Source organism: Anolis sagrei, chromosome X (genome assembly GCF_037176765.1).
Source record: "Anolis sagrei isolate rAnoSag1 chromosome X, rAnoSag1.mat, whole genome shotgun sequence".
Taxonomy (NCBI): domain Eukaryota; kingdom Metazoa; phylum Chordata; class Lepidosauria; order Squamata; family Dactyloidae; genus Anolis; species Anolis sagrei.
Window position 1 is genome coordinate 97,216,224 of NC_090034.1, and position 17,829 is coordinate 97,234,052.

Here is a 17,829-nt window from a genome sequence, read left to right on the forward strand (position 1 = left end):
CAGATGGTAATTTGTTTTTAAGTGCAGGCCAAGGTCTTTAGGTACTTCACCCAGTGTGCTAATCACCACTGGGACCACCCTTACTGTCTTTACAGTTCTATCTTTAAATCCTCATACTGTGCAAACTTTTCCAGTAGCTTTTCGTCAATTCTGCTGCTGCTATTGTTATTGTTATTATTGTTATTATTATTATTTTACTGACATAAAAGCACAGTATGTCACAGCAAACGAGATCTATATGCTGGATTTCGTATCACAAAATCACAAGTCGAACACTTCCCAAGTGTCTAGGACTGCGTGATGTATTTTGAATGTTTGCCTGTGTCTGTATATATGCTGTACACACACACACATATATGATGCGCGCAGATCAAAGTAAGGTGGCCTTTTGCAGTTGACAGATCGTGATTTTGTTGATGTTTATTGTTTCCAAATGCCGGCATAGATCTTTTGGCACAGAATGCCAATGACCATTGGGACACCCTGTAATAATATTAATAATAATAATAATAATAATAATAATAATAATTATTATTATTATTATTATTATTATATAAGAATGGAACATAGACTCAGCCAGAGTTGCTACAGGCAGCCTTCTTGGTGATTAGGGAATGAGATCATGAAAAATTCTCAACTTCTTACAAAACATACACAGCTTTCAAGTTGAGAGACAGTCTGCTGGTTTTATTTTCAAAAGGAAGGAAAAACAGAGGACACATAAACATTTCTTCTTCCCAGAGGATCACAAAACCTGTCTAGCAACCAAGGAGTTTCCCTGCTGAGTTCGCTGGGGTAAGTGAGCAAAGGATCGCATTGCTACCATACGTAGACATTTGAAATACCACAGCATGGATGATGCTGACTTAATGGTATGTTTTTAATGACACGTCTCAATGCTTGAAGGGGAATACAAGCAGACAGCGTAGCGTAATGGTTTGCGTGTTGGACTAGGTCATTGGGAAACCAGGGTTCAAATTCCTTGTTTGGCCGTGGAAACTTACTGGGTAACCTTGGGCCACTCAGACTCTCAGAAGAAATTGTTGGGTGAGTGGGCTTATTAACAAAAGACCCCCCTCATAAATGTACAGCAGAGTAACTTATTAGCAGCAGCGTGACCCCGCAACAGTAGTCCAAAGTGATAAAAAGAACAAAAACACAGACCAATGCTATCTCTTCCATAGGAGGCTTTTTTTTACAGCAAAAATAATATGGTTGCACTGTTTACAAGGACAAGGTTTCAATAACACAAATAAAGTTATTTATATATTGTCGAAGGCTTTCATGGCCGGAATCACTGGGTTGTTGTAGATTTTCTCGGGCTATATGGCCAGAGGTAGTGACCTCACTACCTCTGAAGGTGCTTGTCATAGATGCAGATGAAACGTCAGGAGAGAATGCCTCTAGAACGAAGTTATTTATACTTCCTTCTTTGCTTCTTTCTCATGAAGATAAACAGCTTTGCTCTCACAGAGCATCTTCTCACACCAAACTTACACAGGAGCTTCACACAGTAGCTTTATACACAGCAGCCTTCACACTGGCGCTTCACTCATGAGCTTTACCCACAAAGCCTTCAACCTGGGGCTGCCTTTCACTGAAGCTTCTCAAACTAGGCCTACTCATACTGAGGCCTACTAACACTGAGGCCTATCTCATATTGAGGACCCTCTCAGACTGACATCTCTCACATACTGAGGCGAACTAACACTGAGGCCTACACATATTGAGGCCTACTAACATTGAGGCCTATCTCACACTGAGGGCTCTCTCAGACTGACGTCTCTCACATACTGAGGTGAACTGAGGCCTTCTCATGCTGAGGCCTCTCTCATCCTGAGGCCTTTCTCACACTGATGTCTCTCACATACTGAGGTGAACTGAAGCCTTCTCATACTGAGGCCTCTCTCACTCTGAGGGCTCTCTCAGACTGACGTCTCTCACATACTGAGGTGAACTGAGGCCTTCTCATCCTGAGGCCCCTCTCACTCTAAAGCCTCTCTCACACTGAGGGCTCTCTCAGACTGATGTCTCTCACATACTGAGGTGAACTGAGGCCTTCTCATCCAGACGCCTCTCTCACTCTGAGACCTATCTCACACTGAGGGCTCTCTCAGACTGACGTTTCTCACATACTGAGGTGAACTGAGGCCTTCTCATCCTGAGGTCTCCCTCACTCCGAGGCCTCTCTCACACTGAGGGCTCTCTCAGACTGATGTCTCTCACATACTGAGGTGAACTAACACTGAGGCCTTCTCATCCTGAGGCCTCTCTCACTCTGAAGCCTATCTCACACTGAGGGCTCTCTCAGACTGACATCTCTCATATACTGAGGTGAACTGAGGCCTTCTCATCCTGAGGCCTCACTCTGAGACGAACTAACCCTCATACTGAGGCCTACTAACACTGAGAGGCCCTTTTCCCACAGACTCCTCTCACAGACTAAGCTACAATCACACCTGCTTATATTGCCAAGTCATTACATCTATTTAACCCTTTCAGTGCTTCATTTTTGTAATAAAAATACCCAGTTAATTTTTAAAATTTCTGAGAGATTCTCTTCTGAGCATATCTTGCCAACGAAACATTGTGAGAGATTTACTTTAGGGTTGACACAGGGTAGTAAACAACTTGAAGACAAACGATTTGTAAAAACCCTACAAAAAGGCAATCCCTGGTACTGGAGGTTCCATGAAGATCCCACTTTTCTTATAGTTCTGTCCCCTATGACTCTGTAAAGGCCATGGCTGTCCAAAACCTTGGAAAGCACCCCCTGCACCCTTCCAGTGATGACCATTCAGTTTGGCTTGCGGATCTCTGATCCTTCTGGCCGCAACAGCACTGCCTTTCCACACAGCCCTTCCCGCACACCGCCTGCGGGCACAATATAAACCTTGCCATCCGCTGCCCTTTTGGGGCTGAAGTCTGTCAGCTGGGCATTGCTCTCTTGCAGCAGAGTGTAGTTCCACAGCTGATATCGGCAGCTCTTGCCCTGCTTGGACAGCAAATAGGTCTCGGCCACCGAATCCAAAGGGAAGGATGATGTAGAAGGGCTGGCGTGGAAAAGTCCCGGGATCTCTTTGTCTTCCTGGCAAGGAGGGAGCTGGGAGCCACACTTCAGACCAAGCAAAGCTCCTGTGGAAACAACACGAGAGAAACAGGTACGCACGTTAACTGGAAGCAGCTGTCATTAGGAATATAATTGGGTAATGTGAGATTAGAGTCATAGAATTGGAGGGCCCCCCAAGAGCAATCTAATCCAACCCCTGTTCTGCAGAAATATGCAGAATGTTTTAAATATAGTCACAGGATCACTCCTCTTTCTCTGCTGCTCATGATCAGATTCCTGCTCCTGAGTAACCCTTTTCCCCCTTCTGGCACCCATACTACAGTTTGTAACGTTACTCACAGGCTCTACTACAACACCATGGTTACCAAAATCCATGGATGCTGTGATTGTGGTGCAGCTGGCTGGGAGTCAGCTGCATTAAGATTATTACTGACCAAAAGGTCATTAGTTCGAAGCCAGCCCGGGTCAGAGTGAGCTTCCGACCAATTTGTGTAGCTTGCTGTTGACCTTTGCAGCCCAAAAGACAGTTGCATCTGTCAAGTTGGAAATTTAGGTAAAGCTTATGCGGGGAGGCTAATTTACTACGCCATAAAAATCTCCAGCAAGCATGCAAAGAATGAGGAAGTACTCCATGAGTGTCACAAATGAATGATGAAGCAACAGCTCCCCTGGTGGTCAGAATACCCTCATGAAAAAGCTAGAATGTTAAATAGCCTCTGTGTGTCTGTCCATATATGTTGTGTGTCTATGGCATTGAATGTTTGCCATGTATATGTACATTGTAATCTGCCCTGAGTCCCCTGCAGGGTGAGAAGAGCAAAATATAAATACTGTAAATAAATAAATAAATAATGCTCAAGTCCCATTACACATGATGGAAAAATGTTGTCCCTAATGTAAAATGTGTCATTATGTAATGTAAAATCCTGAACATGTCTAGTTCTGATCACATGGTCTGCAGCCCCGCCCACAACAAAGAGGATAGGTAAAATTGCAAACCAATACATATATACAATACAGTAAGCAATTACACACATAACAAATAACTAGTGGAGGTTTCAGAAGGTGGCTATTTCCAACAGTCTGACTGTATCATCATACTCCTGGTACTGTTGTAGATCAGTAATGAAATTATATCTTTTTTTCCCTCAACTGGCATTATTCAGTCCTAACTTTTTCTTCTGACCAAGGCCTAGCTGGACTCCCGTTCACTTCACTCTATTTACTATACCAGCTACTAGACTCCTGCTACAACAACAACAACAACTACTACTACTATTATACTGCTTTATCTCTCCTGAAGGAGAGATATACAAATATGCAAAAATTAAAACATAATTAAATATAAACAGTATTAAGTTGCATCACAACAGGGTGTATGTGTAACACCCTGAAGTAATTATAGACAACAGAATACTCATTTTGTAATACCTCTGCTCAGATGTTTATGTATTGATCAGTAGGTGGAAGGTGGGTGATCCACATCTAGTTTGATCCATTTGCAATGATGTTATGAAATTAAATGGGATGTTTTGCTCTCAAAATAATGAGCACTTTGATTTTAAAAAACTGAAAATAATTGTTTACAAATAGTTTTGTAAATACTTCAAATAAACAGAGAATGGTGCTTTATATATCTAAGTTGGGGACCCCGGTGGCCAGGCCTATAGCCAGGATTTTGATTTGGGCGGGGGGGGGGGCTGAGTTTGATTGGGGGGGTCAGGATCTACCCTAGCAAACCTTTTGTATCATTATCCCAATACTCCCATGCATAGGGGATATATTGAGCATGGTGATCAGATTATATTAATAAACATAAGTTTAAATGATGTACCAGTAAGGCCTTCTTGTGGACCACCCTGAGAATTTCGGGGCGGGGGGGCTGAAGCCCCTCAATCCCCCCCCCCCCGGGCTACGGGCCTGTCGGTGGAACAATGGGTTAAACTCTTGTGCCGGCAGTATTGCTGACCGAAAAGTCGGCAGTTTGAATTTGGGGAGTGGGGTGAGCTTCCGTCTGTCAGCTCCAGCTTCCCATGCACTGACATGAAAGAAGCCTCCCACAAGGATGGTAAAACATCTGGGCATTCCCTGGGCAACGTCCTTGCAGATGGCCAATTCTCTCACACCAGCAGTGACTTGCAGTTTCTCAAGTTGCTCCTGACATAAAAAAAAAACCCTAAAAGTTTTAAGTCAAAGAAGTCTTCTCCAACACAGGCCAAAACATGAAATGATTTTGCAGACTGCCCTTGGTAGATCTTGTCCAAGATTGTACATTACTGAGCACAGTGTAATGGTTTCACTGGTTGAGCTACTCTATGGTTTTCATCTCACCACCCCTAGGTTCACTGTTTTATTGCAAGAAGCCCCTTTCTCCATAGTCATTGAATAATCAATTAAGAGTTCATAACGAGAACCATATGTCCATAAGTACAGGCTGATGACATCACCCGCTGAGATCCACTGGGATGTTTGGGAGGTTTCATGAAGTCATCATTTCATACCTGGCTATGGGAACATAGCCAGATACTTCTCCAATCCTGCCTACTCTATACTAGCTATGGAGGGGAGGGTAGTGAGGCAAAAATGTAAGTCTGGAGTGGAGTTGGTCACTGCAGAAGGCGCAAGAATAACAACCTTTGCAATAAGTCAAAAAATCAATAATTCAGAGTGTGTGACATTGCAGAAATAATGTATTTTGCTGACCTTGGATAGCGATGAAGCCTCACCAAACTATTCCTCCTAGGATTGCAAAGCTCTAAGAAATGGCAGTTAAAGTGGTATCAAACTGCATTAATTCTGAAGTATGGATGTAGCCTATGACACAGGCATACTATGGACTTAATATTTCCATATGTGACTACCAGGATGCCAGCAGAGGCTTCTCAAGGGAGCTGTCCAAGGTCTCAGGTTTCAGTCTGGGAACTACTGCCCCCTTGTGGCTAATGTTTTGTGACCTGGAGGAATAATTTTATTTATGTTTATTTATGGCTTGAATCACTGGGCTGTTGTGAGTGTATGGCTGTATGGCTATGTTCCAGAAGCATTCTCTCCTGACGTTCTACCCACATCTATGGCAGGCATCCTCAGAGGTTGTGACATTTGTTGGAAACTAGGCAAGTGGCGTTTATATATCTGTGGAATAATGTCCAGCGTGGGAGAAAGAACTCTTCCCTGTTTGAGGCAAGTGTGAATGTTGGAACTGATCACCTTGATTAACACTGAATAGCTTTGCAGCTTCAAAGCTTGGTTGCTTCCTTCCTGGGGGAATCCTTTGTTGGGATTCCCTCAGGCAGGAAGCAACTACCATGTCAGACTATACAGAGAAGCTATTGAAATCCACAAGTATGTGGACAATTTCGACAGGAAAAAACCATGCAAATGAACAAAATCTGACTGCCAGTATTAAAATACAGTGTTCCCTCGTTACTTTGCTGTTCACTTACCATGGACTCGCTGTTTCGCGGATATATATAGGTATATATATATATATACTAACCAGGGCCGACTTTATAGAATCATAGAGTTGGAAGAGACCTTATGGGCCATCCAGTGCAACCCCCTGCCAAGGAGGAAAACGGTGTGTTGTTCTATACTAGCCGTACCCTGCCATGCGTTGCTGTGGCCCAGTCTGTGTATATGTGTTTTGTGTGTATACATTTGTGTAAATGTGTATATGTGTTTATGCATATATATATATGTGGTTTTGCGCATGCATTATAATGTAATTTTTGTTTTTTGGCTTTTTAAGTTTCTTTTGCTGTGTTTTTCGGTGTTTTTATGAGTGATGGTCACTTGTTGGCCTGGTATATTGGGTCCAAATTTGGTGTCAATCCGCCCAGTAGTTTTTGAGTTATGTTAATCACACAAACGAACATTACATTTTTATTTATATAGATAATACAAAAGGGACGTTGATCCAAACCCCAAGCAGATGCTGAGGGTCCTCTGTACATCCTTTTGCCATATAGGAACACACAGCTAAAACGCTGCTGAGAAATGGCTTCCAAACCTCTGGTGAAAGATAGCCCACCACAGACTCATTGCTGGGGAACACATGGAATGGTCAGGTCTGGAGACATGTCCACTAGTCCTCTCTGAGGGTCATAGCCAAGAGCACAACATACCTGAAGCGATGGCCCAGTGAGCCTTGTAGCCGCCCCGGAAGCAGGGTTCATGGTTGGAGTCTTCATCATAGCTGAGTCATATGTTAAGGTCAGGTGTGAATGGAAAGGGAGGAATTGTAACCTTTGGCATATTTTACCCCTTGGGAAAAGCTGTTCTTCCATGTCAAGGAGAGGAACCCTGGAAGGAGGGCTACAGAGTCAATGTGCCAAAGTTCTGGCAACAACTCCTCTGATTCCAATGCCTCCATTGTGAAATGCATTTTAATTAGGAACAACAAATATATTGCAGTGAAATAGGAACAATAAATTTATTGCACAAGACATCATCATCGCTGCTATGTGAATCATCAGGCAACTTAAGGCCCCTTCTACACTGCCATTTAAAATCCAGATTATCTTCTTTGAACTGGATTATAAGGCAGTGTAGACTCAGATAATCAAGTTCAAATCTGATCATCTCTTTATCTGATTTGATAATCTGGATTATATGGCAGGGTAGAAGGGGCCCTACATTGATAGAACCTAAATATACTTCCATTTCATTAAAATTGCTCAGCAAGACAACTTCCCAAAATTTCTATCCAGGTAAATGCACAACGAGGCATTTAATGAATGTTAAAAAGCTAAATATAAAAGAATATATTTAACTTATTTGTTGTAGTAGTGGTATGCTTTCTAGGCCTGGGTGGTTTCGTTCGTTAATTTTGTAATTCGTTAAATATTCGTTAATTTTAGCAATTACAAAACGATTACAAAACTTATTTTTAAACCCGGAAGTGTTTTTAAATATCGAAACGGCATGCGCCAAAATTTTTTGTATTTCCGTCCATTTCGGAAATACGTAAGATGGCTTGGCTAGATGCTTGCTGGGAGCTCTCCTCTCTCTCCTCTCCTTAGCCAGTCAGAGGCAGAGCCTGAAAGAGGAGGAGGAGGAGGAGGAGGAGAGGGCGGGGAAGGCGCCGGCTGAGCAAGCGAGCGAGAGGGCGAGCGACCCTCAGCGGGAAGGCGGCCCGTCCCTCCTTCCTCACCTTTGCGGTGGGTGTGCTTCGTTCTCCCAATTCCTTAGCGGAGGGCTGTGCTTCGTTCTCCCAATTCCTTAGCGGAGGGCTGGGCTAGATGGCCTTTGGGGAGCCCTTCTCCCAATTTCGCATTGCTTCGGAGGAGCCGGGCCCGACTCGGCGGCAGCGCTTGAGGGCCCGCCAGAGTGAGTGCCTGCCTTCCCTCCTTAATAATAATTTCTCCTCCCTATTCTACTAAATTAATAATTAAATTTAAAAAGTATTGAAAAAATATTGAAAAAAAAGGGCGCCATCTTTACAAAATGTTTTGTAAATATTAACGAAATTTCGTAAATACCGAACTTTTTTAAGGGAAAATTTTGTAATTATTTTAAATATCGAAACAAAAAAAACCCCCAAATACAAATCGATTTTAGAAACAAATTTTTGCGTTGTTACCCAGGCCTAATGCTTTCATGTTATTTCCAACAAAGGCAACCCTATCATGGGGTTTCTAAGACCAAAAGAGTGGGTGTTACCCAAGTTTTCCATTGCTAAGCGGCGAAGCAAACCTTGATCTCTAGAGTCGTAGTTCAGTGTTCAAACCACTATGCCTTGCTGGCCCTACCTTATCATATACGTGATAATCTTGTAAGTTTGCCCATGCCTGATATGCAACAGCATAGTGTCCAAATAATAGTTATTATTATTATTATTATTATTAATAATAATAATAATAAAAATAATTGTTCAGATGATTCATTGGAACTTGTGCCACAAATACCATCTACCTGCGACAAAGAACTGGTGGGATCACAAGCCAGAAAAAGTTACAGAGAATGAACACGTTAAGCTACGTCCGAATTCAGACAAACAAAGTTTTGGAGCACTATACCCCTGACCTCACAATCGTGCTAAAAAACAAAGTATGGATTGTTGATGTTGCAATCCCAGGTGACAGCAGGATTGAAGAGAAACAACTGGAAAAGCTGACACAATATGAGGATTTAAAGATCGAACTGCAAAGATTCTGGCACAAACGAGTAAAGGTGGTCCCAGTGGTGACTGGCACTCTGGGTGCAGTGCCTAAAGACCTTGGCCTGCACTTAAACACAATTGGCACTGATAAGATTACCATCTGCCAGCTGCAAAAGGCCACCTTACTGGGATCTGCACACATTACTCCCCGATACATCACACAATCCTAGACACTTGGGAAGTGTCCGACATGTGATCCAATTCAACAGCCAGCAAAGTGTCTTCTATGAACTCATCTTGTTTTGTTTCGAATAATAATAATAATAATAATAATAATAATAATAATAGTGTTGCTGTGTGTTTTCCAGGCTGTATGGCCATGTTCCAGAAGCCTTCTCTCCTGACGTTTCACCCACATCTATGACAGGCATCCCCAGAGGTTTTGAGGTCTTACAACCTCTGAGGATGCCTGCCATAGATGTGGGTGACACGCCAGGAGAGAATGCTTCTGGAACATAGCCATGCAGCCTGGAAAACTCACAGCAACTCACAGAAACTCAACAACACATAATGATAATACTTATTTATAACCTGCCCCATCTCCCCAAGAGGACTTGTGGCTGTTTCCAACAAACATGACAAATAACATTCAATGCCAAAACGGACAAACAATAAATCAAATCAAAACAATAAATAAATAAACTCAATATAAACTTTTAAAACTCACCAATAATAATAGAAGATTAAATATAAATAAACATAATATGACATATAATAAGTTTGTACTTTGAAGTTGGAGTCAGACTAAGTACTGTATATACTCTAGTATAAGCCTAGTTTTTCAGCTCTTTTTTTAGGCTGAAAAAGTCCCCCCTCAGCTTATATTCGAGTCAAGGTTATTTATTATTTTACTCTGTTATTATTATTATTTGTAATACATTTATACTTTTACTCTATTAGTATTATTACATTTATTATTTTACTTTATTATTGTTATGACATTATTGTTATGACATTTATTATTTACATGTATTATTTTACTCTTATTACTACATTCCCATTATTTTAATCAATAATAATAATAAATGTAATAATTTATTTTTATTAATAAATTATTACATTTATTATCTTATTCTCTTTATTATTATTGCAAGGATACATAAGCACATTTACATTGAAGAAGTTGAAAATAATTGTTTTATCAGAGTTGGACAGTTATCTTAAATTACAGTTCAAAATATTCAAAAACATTGGACCTACTGATGCCTCAATTAATGTCATTTTATTGGTATCTATTTTCATTTTGAAATTGAAATGGGTGCATTTCCCACCCTCAGCTTATACTTGAGTCAATACGTTTTCCCAGTTTTTTGGGGTAAAATAAGATACCTCGGCTTATATTCGGGTTGGCTTATACTTAAGTATATACGGTACATTTCTACCAACACTGAATCCACTCAGACTGAGGAGCCTTCCACACAGCCCTATATCCCAGAATATCAAGACAGAAAATCCCACAATATCTCCTTTGAATTGGGTTATCTGAGTCCACACTGCCATATATTCCAGTTCAAAGCAGATATTGTGGGATCTTCTGCCTTGATATTCTGGGATACAGGGCTGTGTGGAAAGGCCCTGAGAGCTTCTGACTCCATGACTTTGGTTTGAGAGCCTTGCTTGGAAAAAGCAAGCCAAACTTCTTTCTTGCCCCTCAACTCCACAGGAACATAAACAAATCACTTCCCTAATATCCTGTTTTCTATCAGGTTCCAAGGATACGGGATCAGCACAGGGAAGCCAGCGCTCAGATGTCGAAGGATCCTTTTGCGGTTGTCTCCCTCCAACCCTCCTGACAGCAGCTCCGTTTGGCAAGGAAACACCTCCAGAGCCAATTTGGCCATGTCAGCCGCTGAACCAGGAAGAGGACACAGAGAAAGGTGATACGAAAGTGATGAAATAAATGTCCTAAAAACAATTTCTTATTTATTCCTATTTATTCTCAGTGAGCTCCCTCTATTAGCTCCCGCTCCTCATGCAGGGACATGAGAGAAGTCTCCCACAAGGATAGTAACACATCAAAACATCCGGGCGTCCCCTGGGAAACGTCCTTGCAGACGGCCAATTCTCTCACACCAGAAGCGACTTGCAGTTTCTCAAGTCGCTCCTGACATGACAAAAAAATGTTACATTAAAACAGAATAAAAAATCAAATGCCCCTTATACCCAGAGCATGAAAAGCTTCCTTGCCAACACGAGAGAAGAAAAGGGATCAGTCAAAATGGAATTCTAGAGAGTGGGAAGCTACTGAAAGGGTTGTGCCTTGTTTCCTTACCAAAGAAGCTTGCAATGGGGCCAGAACCTGGACAAAGCCCATCCTTATAGAGCTTAAGATTCTGGCAGGAGAAATTTCATCAAATGTTGTTCTGGAGGCCGTTGTAATGGTCTGGATGAGGGCAAACAAACTGAGGTTGAATCCAGACAAGACAGAGGTCCTCACAAGGCCGAACAGGGTATGGGGTTACAGCGTGTGCTAGATGGGGTTATAGTCCTCTTGAAGGCACAGGTTCACAGATTGGGAGTCCTTCTGGACTCTTTGCTGAGCCTGGAATCCCAGGTTGTGATGGTGGCCAGGGGAGCTTTCACACAATTAAAACTTGTGCTCCATATCTTGGGAAGCCAGACTTGGCTATGGTGGTCCATGCTTTCATTATATCTAGGGTAGACTACTTCAACACTGTCTACGTGGGGTTGCCTTTGAAGACTGTTTGGAAACTTCAAATAGTCCAACAAGAGGCAGCCAGGTTAATAACTGGAGCGGCATACAGGGAACATACAACTCCCATGTTATGCCAGCTCCACTGGCTGCCAGTTTGCTACGGGGCACAATACGGGGCCTATAAAGCCCTAAACAGCCCCGGCCCAATTTACCCATCCGAACGCATCTCCTCCTATGAACCATCGCAGAGATTAAGATCCTCCGATTGTCACAGGCGCAATTGGCGGGGATGAGAGACAGAGCCTTCTCAGTGATTGCCCCCCAGCTATGGAATTCCCTTCCTGATGAGATTAGATCGGCTCCCTGCCTCCTGTCCTTCAGAAGGATGGTAAAAACTTGGCTGTGGGACAGCTTTTGTGACAGTGCAATAAAGCAGCAATAGGAAACCTTGGCCAGCCAATTAGATTTGATGTGGATGATTGAGACAGTTTTAAACAGTGTATTTTAATGTTTATGTATGCATATAATTTACTAGCTGTCCCCTGCCATGCGCTGCTGTGACCCAGTCTGTGTGTATGTGCTTTGTGTGTGTATATGTGTAAGTATATGTGTGTGTATATGTGTGTTTGCATGCGTGTGTATATATTTATGTGTGTTTGTGTGGGGTTTTGCATATATGTTGTAATAGTTGTTGTTTTTTTTGCTTTTAAAGAACCTTCTGCAGTGTTTGTCATTTTTTTATGAGTGATGATCACTTGTTGGCCTGATACGCATATTGTGTCCAAATTTGGTGTCAATTCGTGTTCATCCCACAAATGAACATTACATTTTTATTTATATAGACTAGTCTTCCCCTGCCACGCGTTGCTGTGTATATGTGTTTTGTGTGTGTATATATTTGTGTATATGTGTATATATGTGTGTTTGTGTATATATATCTGGTTTTGCACATGCGTTGTAATGTATTTTTTTTATTTTTTGCCTTTTTAAGTCTCTTCTGCTGTGTTTATCAGTGTTTTATGAGTATTGGTCACTTGTTGGTATTGTGTTCAAATTTGGTGTCAATTTGTCCAGTGGTTCTTGAGTTATGTTAATCCCACAAACGAAGATTACATTTTTATTTATATAGATTCAAGTCTGGGCATTGAATTTTTGTCTTTTGTATGTTGTGCTCTGCCCTGAGTCCCCTTTGGGGTGAGAAGGGCGGAATATAAATGTTTCAAATAAATAAATAAACAAACAAGACCACCATCTGGGCATGTCTGCAGGATGAATGATTAGATTGACTGCCTCTCCACAATTACAAACCTGAGAACATTTCTCCCTGGGCCGTGTAGCCTCTTTCCAAAGCCACCTGCACAATTCTCTCCAAAGAAACTGGTCTGGGCAGAGAAAGCAAGGCACCAGCCATCCATAGGGCGACCAGACCACACCTGCAGGAGGAAAGCGGAAACCAGAGAGCGGCGCTGAAGGTGAGTCATTTGCAGAATTCAAAACTATTCCCCACACATTTCTAACTTTAAAGTAAAGATGAAAATTCAATACTCACTGGGGGCCCTCCTGGATTAAGGAAGGCACAGGATTGTTGAAAAGAAGCCACTTTAAATGCTCACTGAAGCTGGAAGATAAGGAGAGAGAGAGAAAACAACATTAGTGGCACTTTACTTCCTTCCCCTGCGTAATTAATAAAGCTCTCATCTCCAAACTCTTAGGAGGAATGACTCAGGAAACTATCTCAGCTGCCTCTGGAGTGGTGAGAAAAGGCAGGTAGATGGAAATGGAAGACCCAAAGGGGAAAAAGAATACATTGAAAACCAAACACATTCTAGGGGAAGATAACACTTCTGTAATTAACATATATTCTCTGACCCTCCTATAATCATAGAGTTGGAAGAGACCTCATGGGCCATCCAGTCCAACCCCCTGCCAAGAAGCAGGAATATTGCATTCAAATCACCCCTGACAGATGGCCATCCAGCCTCTGTTTAAAAGCTTCCAAAGAAGGAGCCTCCACCACACTCCGGGGCAGAGAGTTCCACTGCTGAACAGCTCTCACAGTCAGAAAGTTCTTCCTAATGTTCAGATGGAATCTCCTCTCTTGTAGTTTGAAGCCATTGTTCCGCGTCCTAGTCTCCAAGGCACCAGAAAACAAGCTTGCTGCCTCCTCCCTATGACGTCTTCTCTTCTTCAGGCTAAACATGCCCAGCTCTTTAAGCCGCTCCTCATAGGGCTTGTTCTCCAGACCCTTGATCATTTTATTTATTTATTTATGACATTTATATGCCGCCCTTTTCACCCCAAAAGGGACTCAGAGCGGCTTACAAGATAAACATACATACATACAATATATTATATTTTTAGCATAGTGCAATATCAGTATTAAATATTACTATATTGTACTATACCATTATATTGTAATATTATTAGTAAATTTACATGAAATATGATATATTATTAACATGGTACAATATCAGTATTAAATATTACTATATTGTACTGTACCATTATATTGTAATATTATTAGTAATATGGCATGTAATATAAACCTAAAAATATAATATCATGTTATTATTAATAGTATTATATTGCATTACATTATAATATTATTATTGTGGAAGCTGGAGTTCAAAACACCTGGAGGGTCAAAGTTTGTCCATGTCTGTTCTATCGTCTACGCAGATTCTGTATGTGTATATGTACAGAATATAACCTGTTGTAGCACAGCAGGTTAACCGCCAGCTGTAGTAAATCTTGCCAACCAAAAGGTTGACAGTTCGAAGCTCAGGTCAGGGTGAGCTCCTGGCCTTTAGCCCAGCTTCTGCCTACCTAGCAGTTTCGAAAACAGCAATGTGAGTAGAGAAATAGGTACCGCTCAAGCGGGAAGGTATTAAGGTACCCATAAGGAAACGCCAGAAAAGTGTGGCAATTTGAACAAGGAGGAAGTTTACGAACAAAGCTCTTTGGCAAGGAAAGTAGAGCAACAGCATCCCGCCCCCCAGTGGCCAGAACTGAGCACAGCCTCCAAGATCCCGAAGATGGGGAAACCTATATATACCTCTATGTACAGTTGTTTGTCTTGTCAGTGTATAACAGTATTGAATGTTTGTTGTTTATGTGTTCTCTGATTTGCCGGGTCCCTTTAGGGGTGAGAAGGGCAGAATATAAATACTGTAAATAAATACATAAATAAATGTGTATATATCTACATCATTGAATCATATACACTTCTATTATGATTTAGAAATATTAACACATCGGTTATCTTCAATCTTTTGAGTTTTAGAATTCAGAATATATTCATATATTATACTAAAAAATATGTTTTGCAAGCTCTGCCCTATATCTAGGAGAGACCATCCCCTGCCCAATTTAGCTGGGGACCTCTGAGAAACTCCCACCTGGCTTTCCTGTGCTTCAGGAGCTCCTGAATCCCATCATGGTCCCCAGGATCAGTTTGTTCCAAGGCGGCTTTCAGGAGCTGTGGCCCTTGCAGCCCAGGTGCAGGCGGCGGAGGAAGAGGGGGCGGAGGGGGCAGCACTGGGGGAGATGGCGGGGTCAGTGCACTCTCCAAAGCTTCGGACATGCTTTTCCTGGAGCATGGAGTGGCTCAGCAGCAAGTAATCAGATCCTGCAGAGGTCCAGGGGTGCTTTTTTCTGTAGGGCCTTTCCAGGAGTGGCCCCAGAGAGACGACAAAGCCAAAGCTCAAGTCTGGAGGCTGTCAAAGGTCAAAACCAGAGTTCCAATCTTGGAGCTGCAGGTTAAAGTCTCAAGGCGTCAGACCAAAGCTAGGGTTCAAGTCTGGAGGATACTAATCAGTGGTCGAAACCAGAGTTCAAAACTCAAGGTGTCAGATCAAAGGTGGAGTTCAAATCCAAAGGCTGCCAATCAAAGGTCCAAACTAGAGTTCCAATCTTGGAGTTGCAGATTAAAGGTCGAAACCAGAGTTCAAGGCTTAATGCGTCCGATCAAAGCCTGAATTCAAGTCCAGGGGCTGCCAATCAAAGGTCAAAGCCAAAGTTCAAGGCTCAGGGTGTCGGATCAAAGCTAGAGTTCAAATCTGGAGGCTGCCAATCAAAGGTCGAAACTAGAGTTCCAATCTTGGGACTGCAGATCAATGATTGAAACCAGAGTTCAAGGCTCAGGGTGTCAGATCCAAGCTAGAGTTCAAGTCCGGAAGCTGCCAATCAAAGGTCGAAACCAGAGTTCCAATCTTGGGGCTGCAGATTAATGGTCAAAACCAGAGTTCAAGACTCAAGGCGTCAGATCAAAGCTAGAGTTCATGTTCAGAGGCTCCCAAACAAAGGTCAAAACCAGAGTTCAAGGCTCAGGGTGTCAGATCCAAGCTAGAGTTCAAGTCCGGAAGCTGCCAATCAAAGGTCTAAACCAGAGTTCCAATCTCAGGGTTGCAGGTTAAACGTCGAAACCAAGGCTCAAGGCATCAGATCAAAGCTAGAGTTCAAGTGTGGAGGCTGCCAATCAAAGGTCCAAACTGGAGTTCAAGACTCAGGATGTCAGATCAAAGCTAGAGTTCAAGTCTGGAGGCTGTCAGTCAAAGGTTCCAATCTTGGGGCTAGATTAAAGGTTGAAACAAGAGTTCAAGGCTCAAGGCATCAGATCAAAGCCAGAGTTCGAGTTTGGAGGCTGCCAATCAAAGGTCAAAACTAGAGTTCAAGGCTCAGGGTGTCAGATCAAAGCTAGAGTTCAATCTGGTGGCTGCCAATCAAAGGTCAAAACCAGAGTTCCAATCTTGGGGCTGTAGGTTAAAGGTCGAAACCAGAATACAAGGCTCAAGGCATCAGATCACAGCTAGAGTTCAAGTCTGGAGGCTGCCAATCAAAGGTTGAAACTAGAATTCAAAGGTCAAGGAGTCAGATCAAAGCTAGAGTTCAAGTTTGGGGGCTGCCAATCAAAAGTCAATACTAGAGTTCCAATCATGGGGCTGCAGATTAAAGGTCAAAACCAGAGTTCAAGGCTCAAGGCGTCAGATCAAAGCTAGAGTTCAAGTCCGAAGGCTGTCAATCAAAAGTCAAAACCAGACTTCAAAGCTCAAGGTGTCAGATCAAAGCCAGAGTTCAAGTCTGGAGGCTGCCAATCAAAGGTCAAAATCTGAGTTCCAAACTTGGGGCTGCAGGGTACCAGTTGAAATCAGAGTTCAAGGCTCAGGGTGTCAGATCCAAGCTAGAGTTTAAGTCCAGAAGCTGCCAATCAAAGGTCGAAACCAGAGTTCTAATCTTGGGGCTGCAGGTTAAAGGTCGAAATCAGAGTTCAAGGCTCAAGGCATCAGAGCAAAGCTAGAGTTCAAGTCCGAAGGTTGCCAGTCAAAGGTCGAAACCAGAGTTCAAATGGTGGGGCTGAAGGTCAAAGGTCGAAACCAGAGTCCAAGGCTCAGAGTATCAGATAAAAGCTAGAGTTCAAGTCTGGAGGCTGTCAATCAAAGGTCAAAACTAGAGTTCCAATCTTGGGGCTACAGATTAAAGGTCGAAACCAGAGTTCAAGGCTCAAGGCGTCAGATCAAAGCTAGAGTTCAAGTCCGGAGGCTTCAAATCAAAGGTCAAAACCAGAGTTCTGGTCTCGGGCTCCAGGCCACAGGTCAAAATTAGATCCCAGGGCTCAAGAGTGCAGGTCAAAGTCTTGGTGCTGCAGGTTTAATCCAAGGCTCAGGACTGAAGCCTCAAAACTTCAGGTCAAAGCTAGATTTCCAGTCTTGGGGTTGCAGGTCAAAGCTAGAATTCAAGCCTCCAGGTTAAAAGTCAAGGCTAGAACTCAAAACTCAAAAGTTTGAGGTCTGGATGCAGCCAACCAAAGGTCAACAGACTTCCAGTCTTGGGACTGCTGCTCACTCCTCCATGCATTGCCTCTACTAGGCAAAGGTACCACTCCTCCTTTCTGCGCAGGCGCGTTATCTTCCAGAGCCGGCTTGACCAAATACAGGCTTGATTGGT

The 17,829-nt window shown here is 42.6% G+C and overlaps 1 protein-coding gene across 1 annotated transcript; it reads right to left on the reverse strand.

The window, feature by feature from the left end:
- Positions 1-666: 666 nt before the first annotated feature.
- On the reverse strand, positions 667-17,823 carry LOC132780114 (actin maturation protease). Its single transcript, XM_067460879.1, has 6 exons — positions 15,285-17,823; positions 13,436-13,504; positions 13,195-13,319; positions 10,950-11,079; positions 7,195-7,265; positions 667-3,135 (listed from the first exon to the last, which is right to left on the reverse strand). Exons 1-6 carry the CDS (start codon positions 15,467-15,469, stop codon positions 2,798-2,800), a joined length of 918 nt encoding a protein of 305 aa, XP_067316980.1. The 5' UTR covers positions 15,470-17,823; the 3' UTR covers positions 667-2,797.
- Between the last annotated feature and the right edge of the window lie 6 nt (positions 17,824-17,829).

Coding starts and splice junctions, on each gene's coding strand:
- LOC132780114 (XM_067460879.1), bottom strand. CDS start 15,469: ATGTCCGAAGCTTTGGAGAGTGCACTGACCCCGCCATCTCCCCCAGTG. Junction 11,080..13,194: donor CCAGGGAGAAATGTTCTCAG/GTTTGTAATTGT, acceptor TTCCTGGTTCAG/CGGCTGACATGGCCAAATTG. Junction 3,136..7,194: donor TCACTGGGCCATCGCTTCAG/GTATGTTGTGCT, acceptor TTGTTTCCACAG/GAGCTTTGCTTGGTCTGAAG.